The 11,649-nt window shown below is 52.5% G+C and overlaps 1 protein-coding gene across 1 annotated transcript in view; it reads right to left on the bottom strand.

Annotated features, from left to right (window-relative positions):
- Positions 1 to 11,649, bottom strand: part of MTMR1 (myotubularin related protein 1) — a 72,552-nt gene that overhangs the window by 656 nt on the left and 60,247 nt on the right. The window contains exons 13-15 of the mRNA XM_042782924.1: positions 10,158 to 10,250; positions 8,781 to 8,894; positions 7,484 to 7,660 (exon numbers count right to left, since the gene is read on the bottom strand). Of these exons, the coding sequence (XP_042638858.1) occupies positions 7,484 to 7,660; positions 8,781 to 8,894; positions 10,158 to 10,250 (384 nt within the window). The remainder of the gene's footprint in view (positions 1 to 7,483; positions 7,661 to 8,780; positions 8,895 to 10,157; positions 10,251 to 11,649) is intronic.

Genomic DNA, 11,649 nt, shown 5'->3' with positions numbered 1-11,649 from the left:
TAGGAGACCACCCTCCCAGGCCATCTGTCCTCCAAAGCTAGCATTCCCATTCACTTCTTGTCAGGAATTCTGCCAGAATTGGTTCCTGTCCTGACGATCAGGTCCTCTAGAGAGACTACGACTCAACACCTTGTCTCCACCTCTTCATTCTCCACATTTTCCTCAAACCACTGTGTCTAATCTCTGGCCCTGACCCTCAAATTGTTCTCCAAAGTCACTAGTGACCTCTAAATGGTGAATCCAATGACCACTTTTCAGTCCACATCTTACCTGACCTTTCCATGACACTGAACTTTGTCTTCCTTCTTGTCCTTGGTTTCATTTACCTTCTCTATGCCAGACCCAGAGTCACTTAGTATTTGCGTGCTTAACCATTTGTGCCACGAGGGGCTTGAAATGGCATTTGAGCTGAAATTCTCCAGCCTGTGGTTTGTGGAAGGCCACCATTGATAGCGGGGCTGCTAACTCCATTTTGAGTCTTGGCTTAGGTTCTGACACCTGGTGAGTTCTTTATGTTACTTCCCCAGTCTGCCCTCGGGAAGAGTGCAGTTGAAAGCCGGTGAACTAGTGTATAGAAAGGCACTCACACAAAGAGCTAGGGAACTTGCCGGGGTGTGTCCTTAATGACAACACAAATAGCTGCTTATGCTCTGATTCGAGTTAAAAGTTGGAGTCCTGGGGACTGTGACTCAGGGCTGCACAATCGTGAGTCCTACCCTGACCACTAGGACCACCATGTAGAAACTCCACAAGTCCATGACCTTTTTTGAACCTACAGTTACATATATATCCCAATCACGGTCCTTCCTCACCTCTGCAGTCTATAACACTGACGGACTGACCTGCCACCAGTCATCATGCTGTGATGAAAACCTTGGCTGAGAGTCGGTGGGACCCATGGCCTCTGTACTGGGTACATGCTGACGGTTTCCCTCATCCAGCTGATTGTCTTTGTCCTATTTAAGGCTTAATAAAAGGGTGTCTATAGAATATGTTTCAGAAGGAAGGTTGGGCAATCTACTTCCATAGTGATACCACCTCGGAAACCCAAGGAGGGGTCGCTATGGGTCGGGTCCGACTTGACAGCACATAACAACAACAACAACAACATAGAATATGTTTAGGAGCTCTGGTGGTGTAGTGCCTAAGGCATTGACTGCTAACCAGAAGGCTGGCAGTTCAAAACCAACAGCAACTCCTTGGAAGGAAGATGGGGCAATCTACCGTAGAGATACTGCCTGGGAAACCCAAGGAGGGGTCACCAGGAGTCGGGACTGACTTGATGGCAGTGAGTTTGGTTTGGGCTATAGAATATGTTTGAATCTGGGGTCTTCCCCCGCTAACATAAAATGTAAGTGGCAGAATGACGGTCTGAGAAGAACACTATGGAATAAGAACCCTCCCCCCTCCCCAGCCTCAGGGTGAGGAGGCAGGCAGCCTGGAACAGAGAGCTGGGCTGAACGGCAGTGTGGTTTACAGACTAGGAGTGGCCAAGGAGTGACTGAAACGTTCTGCCCCGCTGGTGCTGCTTGACCTTGAGGAGAGTGTTTAGCCTCTCTGTGCCTCAGTTTCTCCATCCGTTCATTTGAACCTCTGACAGTACAAACCCTACGGCTGTTGAGGGAATGAAACTACACGCAGAATGCTAAGAACACCGCTGTGGCTCACACAGAGCTGAGCTTGACAAGAACTATGCCCTCCTTCAAGGTGCTGTTTGTTCTGTGTTGAAATCTCGCCCGCCTCTCATCCGAACCCTGAGAGGTCAGCAGGGTAAAGATGAACAGAGGTTGAACAGAGGTTAAAGAGCCTACCCAAAGTCACAGTTCGTTAGCAACCAAATTGGGGTAAGTCCCACCACTTGCTAGTGAGTGCTTTCTACCTCAGCTCACCGTCCCGCCAACCTCAGTGACAGCAACCCTGCCAGTCACCTGCCTAGACCTTACCTCTTCAGCTGTAATGGTCTCAGACTGCAGCCCACCCCTGGCTGCGACCCCGAAAGCAAGCGGGAGATTTCATCTGCCCTCCGTGTGACCCAGGACATCCCACTGAGTTCCTGCTGAGCATGCTGTGCGGACCAATTAGTGATCTGATTAGCCGGCACCTCCGGGCTCTGGTCCACCCCCTGCAGCGCTAATCGAGGAGGAGGGAGATGAAATTAGCCTGGTGTGGTGAGGGTATGGAGCTGCTGAAAGTGCTTATCAATGGATTTGTAATATAAAAAATAAGGGCAATTGGCGCTGGCAATTAGGGTGTAATGAAGGTCCTTGTAGGCAGAACTGCTGATAAGAAGGTAATAAATCCGAGAATGGGAAGCCCCTCCTCCAAACCCCCAGGCTCGCATTGGTTGGGGTGATCAAAGAGGGGAGCGGAAAAGCAGAAATCACCCCAGCCCCCCGAGGGGAGAGAGTAGGGGCCACAGGCACTTGGGAAGCAGGGAGGGCTGGGAGGAAGAGGCTGTGGTGAGAAGATTCCAGAAAGACCAATGTGAAAAAGTCCTTTCCAGTGGGTTCAGGCAGGTGAAAGAGCGCCTGGCTGCAGCCTTATTGGGATAGAATCCACACACCATGAAATTCGCCCTTCAGAAGCAAGTGTACACTTCAGTGGGTTTTTTTTTTTTTTTTTTTAAAGTATATTCACAGTTGTGCAGCCATCCCCAGGATCAATTCCAGAACGTTCTCATCACCCCAGGAGGAGGCTCTGTGCCTTTAGCAGGCAGTCCGCTCCGGTCCCCGTGCGCCAGCCCTGCGCCCACCGGTCTTTCAGTCTCTATGCATTTGCCTGTTCTGGACAATTCGTACAAACGGAATCACACACTGTGTGGGCTTTGTGGGCTTGTCGAAGTCCACCCCTTTGTACCATTAGTGCTCCACTCCCTTGTTTGGCTTAATAATAAATATCCCATTCTCATGGCCACTGTGTGTGTGCATCCATTGTGCTGATGGACGTGGGTGGTCTGCCCCCGTTGGATACGGCGCTTGCACGGGGTGCAGTGCACACCGGCGTGTGTCTGTCTGCGGATCCGCCTCCAGCTCCTTGGGGCCTGCACCAGGAGTGGGATCTCTGGGTCCCGTGGTAGCTCTCTGCACAACTTTCTGAGGCATCATGTGTTTTTATGTCAGCGCGTCAACATCTAGACACTGGGAGGGCTAAAGTCATGATTGTCTCAGAACCACGACCCCTCCTATGCCCCAAGTCTCTGCAGAACCGTGACTCCTTTCCTCAAGTCGGGAGCCTCCGGGAAGGCTCCGGGATGCTTCCTCGCCCTCTGCTCTCCTTACTGGCTTCGTCAGGGGGGCGGGAGGCGGCGAGCAGGCCCAGGAGAGGCCGGCAGCAAGCGAGGGCTCCCAGCCGCTACCTGGATGGCGTGCGCTAACTAAGCACTGCCCCCGCACCTCAGTTCCCTCTGGGGGTCTGCGTTTTCAGAAAGAGCTCTGCCGACTGAAAACCCTGAGGTCAGCTCCTTCTCTGCCTGAAAGCTGTGTTTCTATCAGAATGGAAGCTCACAAGCGCCGAGGGGGCTGTGTGTCTGCGGGGTGCCTCACGCAAGACGGGCCCCCGCCTCTCTCGGGAGAACCCCAGCGCCTCAGCAGCACCGCCTGGCCTCCTGCCGTGGTCGCCCGGGAGCAGCTTGAGAGAACGAGGAGGGCGTTTCTGTGGCGTGGGGAGTTCCCAGTCCCCTAACTTTATAGACACACACTCAGCTCTCCAGGCCCGGCTTCTCCCGGGTGGAGCTCTCCCCTGGGGGCGAGGCCAACTTGGAAGGCCCAGGGAGCCTTGGGCCTCCCCCAGTCCAGCCGCACACGGCAGTTAGGGGGCTCGCGTACAGATGGGGAAACCTCTGCTCACCACTGCCCAGGGGCTTCCGCTTAGGCCTGATCTTGCCTGTGGTGGTTAAATCTGTGTGTCAACTTGGCGGGCAGCTGGATGTAGTATTCCCCACGATGAGACCGGCAATCAACTCCGTGGCGGAATCTACTGGGAGCAGCCGAGTAGCTGACTTAGGGAATGTGGTCTGCTTCCTGTACATAAACAGCAGCAGCCTTGGGGAATGGTCTCTAGCGTATGGCCCACTTGGACCCTGCGATAGCCACGTCTTCGTTCAGCAGCCTGCCATGCTCTGCCGACCTCGGGACTTACAATGGGCTTAAGTTAATGGCCTGCTGTGTGGTTTGGTAACATTGGGACTGTGCCTTACTTGTCAACCTTGGGCCTGTCAGTCTCAGCAGCCAGCCGCTGTCTGAGTGAAGAAATGCCTCTAGCTCCAGTGGGCCGGGAGCAGGAGGCAGAGCTGAAACTCAAGGTTGAGGGGCTTTTACCCAGCTCCTAGAGCCTGGCACTTTGAACTTGGACTTAAAGCCTCCAAATTGTAAGAATAAACTCCTGTTTGTGAAGGCCATCCCATCTGTGGTATATTCTTGTCAGAGTGGCGCTACGGAACCAGCACACTGCCCCAGCTTCCACTCCCTCACCCCACCCCACCCCACCCCAGCACCTTCTAGAATCTTCCAGGGTTTGGACACTGTCCTGTGTGCTCCGGCCCTTCTGTCTAGAGCACAATCTGCCCCAAGTTCACCTTCAGCCTCTGGGGACCATCCCCGAGAGCACTCACTGGGAGCAGACTGCCCCACCGACCTGGCCCACACAGCTCAGGATCTGCACTGAGCTCTTTGGAGGAACGAGATGAACCGTGACTGAGGTGACAATGAGACAGCAGGGTGTTTGGTAATGAGGGCCCACCAGCCACAGGAAGAAGCGGGGCAGGAAGCTTGGGGTCTGATGGTAGGGCCCCAAAAGGCAAGTGAACATTGCTTGCTGCTGATCCCAGCGACCTGTTGGGAGAAGGGTGACCAGGAACCCTTTGGATCTATTAGGCAGATCACTTGATTCCAATCAGGAGACGGCATACACTGCCAGGTGCAACAGCCACAGGAATGCAGTCGCGTGCCCACTGGGCAGGAGGCCTACTGGCTCTGGCCGCCACTGCGTCCTCCCAGATGGTGCCTGCATTTGCAGCAACTCAGTCTGGCTGGAGAAACCCCCAGGGCTTAAATGCAGCACTGTGGTCCCGAAGATGCCCACCTAAGGCCATTCACATTGGTCTGGTGGGTGCCAGCGTGTGTGGCACAGGCTGAGAGGGTCTCAAAGGCAACCATGCCTGCTGTGCCCTCCTCCCTGGCTGCCCTTTGCTGGCGTCCTGGGCACAGGCAGATGGGCCGGCCGCCTGCTTCTCGGGGCCGCGAGGCCCAAAGGTGCGAGCCCTGCCTCTCCTCCCATCTCCTCCTTTCTCTCCTTTCCCCTGTCCCCACTGCTTCACCGTGCCTTCCTGCTCATGTCCCTGCCACCACCTTCACTGACCATCACAGTGCCACCAGAGAGAGCTTTCTAGAACCATCTCATACAGCCTTCCCCTGGCTTCCACACCCTGCGATGACTCCCACTGTTACTGGACACAGCCCAAACCTCTGTGACCTGCCCGTCGCCAAGCCGCCATGTCCCTAGCACCTGGACCCAGCCTTCTGTGCTGCCGGCCCCTCTTCTGTGCAGCACGCTCAGGGTGTATGGCTGCCTGCCACTGTCCAAGTGTGGGGCCAGTGTGTCACGTGGACTCATCTGCTGGTGGGGTTTGGGATCCTGGCGCATCAGCCAGACACCCCTCCCACGACCTCAAACCAGGTGGCTAGATGACCGGCCAGTATGGCTTCTCTGACCCTTCCCTTCCCCCTTGGGAGTCCTGGGCTCGCAGTGGTCATGCAGTAAAGCCACATGGGTAAGCACCCAGCCCGGGACCTGGAGCTAGCATGCTAGGCTGTCAAGCTGCAGCAGCTATGGGCCACTACATGCTCATCACCACCACCACCAAGAAGCTGACTTTGCTCCAGGGTTAGGATCTGACTGCATTCAGTAACAGATCTGTCAAGGAGCTTACAGTATTTGCAACGAATTGGTCCCTGCCCTACAGAATTTTGTGATGGCTAGTGCACTGCTAACCAGAAGGCTCGCGGTTCATACCTGCCAGCCATTCCTCGGAAGGAAGATGGGGCAATCTACTTCCGTAGTGTACTGCCTCGGAAACCCAAGGAGGCGTCGCTATGAGTCGGGTCCGACTCCACGGCACAGAACAACAACAACAGTGCAGGGAGGCAATGTGTGCAGGTCCGACCCGCCAGCAGAGGGAGCTGCTGTGCTGGGAAGGCGCTCTGGGCTCTAGGGGCGTACCGCCTCAGGACAATTTTATTTTGCTGATGGTCAGTTCTTCAACTCTATGACCTGCTGAGCACGGGGAGGGTGGGGGGAGATAGACGAGGATTCCTGTAGTCACCCAGAGGTCGAGTTTAGGCACAGGCACTGCAGGTCCCTTAGTGCCTCTGCTGGGCTTCCCATAAATGCTAACGGAATTCCAGGCACCACTTGGGCCTGCTGAGTCACCAAGGCAACTCCCTCTACGCCCTCTAAATAAAGTAGTGGGTGCCAGACACTCTACTCATAGGCCACTAAAGAAAGCTGAAATGGGACAGAAATAAACAGCCATGAGGAGGAAGCTGGTGGCAGGGGAAGGCTGGCTTTGATAAGCACAAGGGCTTCCATGCTTAGCATTCTAAATGAAACCCCGAGAGTCGGCAGGGGTGCAGTTCTGGAATCTGGACCCCAGTGCTAGGGTAGCAGCTTTTGCTAATGCATAGGCCGCCTCTCTCACCCCCACAGGCTTCGGGGCACACCTGCCATTGAAAAGAGCCTCCTGCTTCATAGTCATTTTCATTCGGGGGAGGAGTGGTCTAGTAACAGGCAGCTGTGCCAGGGGCTTACCTCTGTGTGGTGCAAAGTCTAAAGGGAGAGAGAAACGGAAGTAAATGCAAAGGAAAGGGAGCACAGGGCCGTCATCCTGTTGTCATCAAGGCCTGCTGACCACAGTAGGCAGCTCGGATGAAGGAGCATGCGGAGCTGGGGTGAGGTGGCCTGCAGGAGGCAGTGCTGGCCTCTAATTTCTTTCAATCTCTGAGAAAATGTTACAGGGAAAAAGTATAGCGGAGGGGGGGGGCTTTTTCCCTCCTTCAAGGGGGCACCCACACCTGACTCAGCACGTGCCCTCACTCTGTTGTGCTACCGGATCACCCTGCAGGGTTTCCAAAGCCTTTCTCAGGCTCCAGGGGTGACAGGCTGTGTGGTGAGTTCTCCCACTACACCTCTACCTAAAGTCATTTGGAGGACAGAACCCAGAGCGGCAACCCAGACACTTTATCTGTGGGCCTTCAGCAGCAGCCGACAGGAGTGGTGCGAGTCTTAGCTCTGACCCGGCAAGTGGCAGCTGGGCTAGTGTGTGGGAAGGACCTGCTGGAACATGAATGCAAAGAACTGAGCCCTCAAAGAGGTGGGCAGAGGGTCTTCAGTAGTATCTGCTGGTCACCTCCCAAACGCATATTTGTACAACGCCATCTTTATTCCGAATGAAAGATACGCTCTTTAGAAAAGAAGAACAAAGAGATACCTGAGGCCTCATTCGTGGATTCCATCGTACATAATAGTTTACCCATAATTCCAAATGACTCAGACTTGCAACAGGATATAACACGTGGTTTTCATAGTTCACAAAGAAGGGATTAGAAAATTCATCTAGCTGGCTATTGATATAAGACCATAAAGAGATAGTCTTTGTATATATATCCTGGAAAAAAAATGGAATACGTTCAAATAAATTCAATTTTCCTTCACACTGTCAATAATTAGCATTGAATAGAGAAAAGGACTTGAATATTGAAGAAGTGAATTCTGGAAAAATCTGGATCATTCACTAAGCACCCCCACCCCACACCATGCATGGAAATGTACCAGCTACTGTCCCCGAAAAACTTACTGCTGAGCTCAGGTACCATTAGGCCAACATGTCAGTGGAAGGCATAACTAGCACCTTCTAATACTCACAGGATAATGGGGTAAGAGGCTCTAGGCTCATCAATAACTAATGAATTTTTTACCCTTTTGTGATTCTTAACATTAAGGAGTGTGGGTGAATTTATAGTTAAAATTCCTTCAGTGGCAAATCGTGGCCACCAGCTGGGGCAGATGTGCCAGGACGGCAGGGTGAGGACACTTTCCATAGAGGGGTGAAGACACCCTAAGTGATACCCGCCCCGCCCAGTGCTACAACACGCCATTTAGAACCCATGGAGCTCTCTGCATTACTCATCTGAAGGAAAACAGCCAAACACCACAGGTCTGCTGGGACAGGTGTCCATTCAACATGGACTAAGCACAGTGGCAACGTCAAAATGAGAAAATGGTGAGGCCAGGGGATATTTTCTACCATTCTGTCCACAAGGCAGCTTATGTCTTCAGAAGCTATGCAAACACAGCATAGTCGATTACAACCTGTTCATTTTTAAAGATATTTATAAGAGCAAAGAGGAAATAATTCAGGGGACCCAAAATAACCAAAACAATTGTGAAAAAGATCAAAGTAGGAGAAATCACACTTTCTGATTTCAAAACATACTGCAAAGCACTGGTGATTCCAGCCATGTGGCATTGGCCAAAGGACAGACATGGACCAATGGAACTGGATTGAGAGGCCACAAATAAAAGCTTACATTCAGTCAACTGGTTTTTCACAATGCCTTTCTTTGCCCAAGGAACACTCTTCCCAGTGGCCAGTGGAGGTCTCACCAGCTCTGACTGCCCACGTGGAAGGGCTTGGCTCAGCCTCTAAAGCAGGTTCTCTCAGGTCAGCCCTTTGTTTACAGTGGCTCTTTGGGGAAAAGCCCCAGGCAAGGATTTGAGACACTCACCTCTTTGAATCGCTGTTGTTCACAGTTGCACAAAAAAGTCCCAAAGAGACAACTATAAAGGTGATCCAAGATTGTGATCAAGAAGAGCTCACTGAACTCGAACGCTGAAGGGAACTTCAACGGAGAGAGAGAAATGGCTTAGCCGTGAAAGCACAAGGTCGCAAGCACTGCTGAGCCGCAGGCCCAGGCCCACACTCGGACGTCCTCACGCTCATCTGCCCACTGGCAGAAGGCTCTCGAGGGGGAGGCCCGGCTGCTAGTGTGAGGGGCCCAGCTGGGTGGGCTGCAGGGGGGTGCTCTTGGCGGCTCGGTCCTTGTTTAGGGCCAGCATGCGCTCCCTCAGAACAGCTGCCAGTGGTGGCAGGGGGACCGGTAACACCCGAGAGGCAGACAGCCTCCGGTGAGCTTCATGGCCACAGGGCAGTCACTGTACAGCTGGTTCCCTGCCACACGGCTGAAGCGGCGAAGGCCCGAGCTGCTGGTGACCGGCCGGAGAGGGCCTGAGCGCGGCTCTGCTCCCACTCATTCGTCCTTGCAGCTGCTGTGAGCTGGGCGCGGCCGGCCAAGGGAAGGGGGACTACGCCTTTTGGCCACTTCTCTCTCCAGTGCCAGTCCATTACCCTGGCACTACCCCCTGTCATGAGGGTAAGACCCCTGAGTAAGACCCCAAATTCAGGTTGGGGTGCTAGAGACCATGGAGCAATCAGCACAGGCCTTACTGGCAGCTTAGCCCTGCCGCCGTCAGCCGACTAGCTCAGGGAAGAGGGGTTCAGGTTTTTCAGGAGCTCTGTTGGCACAGTGCCAAAGGCATTGGACTGCTAACCAGAAGGCTGGCTGTTCAAACCTACCTCCTCAGAAGGAAGATGAGGCAATCTACTTCCATAGAGATACCACCTCAGAAACCCAATGGGGGTCACTATTGAGTTCGAACCGACTCAGTGACAGTGGGTTTGTGTGTTGGGATTGGAGCCCTGGCGGTTCAGTGGTTAAAGCATTTAGCCACTAAACAAAAGCTCAGTGGTTTAGGACTACTGGTCAACGGCAGGCCCGTTTCTAACACTGCGGGCTTTGGCCCCTTGCTTTCCTCTCCTGGAGGGAAGGGAGCCAGCAAAGATCAGGGTTGTGTTCTGCACAGCTGGAAGGCAGGCCGAGGCTGGGGGGCAAGGCCCTGGGCAGAAGGGAACTTCTGACGTGACACTGGTTGCAAGTGAACAGAATGGAAGGAGCTAAATCCCAAAGGGGTCCCAGTCTGCACACAGATCCAGGTCTTTACTGTGAACCAAAGTGCTGGGCAAGGGTAACTGGTTGTCAATTTGGAAATAAAATCTGGTTGACTCAAAGACTATACAGGTCAGAAGCACACTGGGGATCTCTTACCTGTCTTGTCATCTGCCAAACGCAATCAATAAACTGAAGAAAAATAGGGGATCTGTCCGCATCAGCGTGGTTGTCATCACCATGGCCCACTCGCTTGAAAGAAACAAAAAGTGAGGTATTTTCATGTGTGCTGCAGTCCTTGCCAAAGCCACCTGCAAGTCCCCGAGGGTCTGAGTCAGGGGGCCTGTGCTCATGCCAAGGCCCAGCAGGATCCCTGCCACTCAGTAAGCACCCAAAACTGTTGACTGGAAAACAGACAGTGCAACGGCTGCCTATCACGGTGAGAGTGACAATGGCACTGAAGGATGCAGTCACAAATATTGACAAGGCCAACAGTTAGTTCTATGTCTTTGCCCACAACAAACTGTTCGTACTGAATTAAATCGACATCCGCTCCTTTTAGGAGCAAACGTTCCATCTACTGTCTGTTTACAAACTGCTCTCTAGCGTCTCTTCCACAGAGTGGAGCTCAGGAAGGCAGACGCAGCTGGCCAGCAAACTCTGCTATTCAAATGATGGCTGTCGACACCACAGATGCAGAGTGTCGGTGAGGATCCACCATGTTGAGCAGCTTTGGTGGTGCACTGGCTAAAGCATTCAGTTGCTAACCAAAAGGTTGGTGGTTCAAACCCACCCGCTGCTCCGAGGGAGAAAGATGAGGCAGTCAGCTTCTGTAAAGACTGACAGTCCTGGAAACCCTATAGGGAAGTTCTACTCTGTCCTCTAGGGGCGCCGTGAGTCAGAATCGACTTGCCGATAGGGGGAGGCACCATACGTTTTGAATGCTGTTTTTTTCCTCAAAAGTGTAAAAAAATTTTTCCCCCATTTTTTGGAACTGTCAGGAAGTCTGATAACTCAAAATGATGATAACAACATAAAAGTTTTAACATATTCTCCATGAAGCAGAACACCGATGGTAATGGTGGGCCTGCTCTAGGGACCCTGTGTCCTACTTCATCACTCCTTGTGACTTTCTGTAAGGCTTTAATGGCTTCCCACTAAAACACAGGACTCCCATAAAGAGGACTGACAAAAGCATTGTGTCACAAGAAAAAACAAACCACCAGTTTCCAGTAATAGATCCTCTTTAAAAGACCTATTTAAAGTGTTAAAGAGCAAAGACATCACTTTGAAGACTCAGGTGTGTCGGACCCACCAAAAAACCAAACCCACTGCCACTGAATTGATTCTGACTCATAGACAGTGTATAAGGACAGAGTAGAACTGCCCCCAGAGGATTTCCAAGGCTGTAAATCTGTATAGAAGCTGACTGCCTTGTCTTTTTCCCTCAGAGAAGTGATGGGTTTGACTCACCAACCTTTTGGTTGAGACCCAAATGCTTTAACCATTGTGCCACCAGAGTGCCTTTTGCACCTGACCCAAGCCACAGTATTTTCAATGACCTCATCTGCATGCAAAAGCTGGACAATGATTAAGGAAGACCAAAGAAGAATTGATGCATTTGAATTATGGTGTTGGTGAAAAATACTGA

This window comes from Orycteropus afer, unplaced genomic scaffold, assembly GCF_000298275.1.
Source record: "Orycteropus afer afer isolate SDZICR_OR568_19922 unplaced genomic scaffold, OryAfe1.0 scaffold00519, whole genome shotgun sequence".
NCBI lineage: Eukaryota > Metazoa > Chordata > Mammalia > Tubulidentata > Orycteropodidae > Orycteropus > Orycteropus afer.
This window is presented reverse-complemented; position numbering and strand designations above follow the sequence as displayed.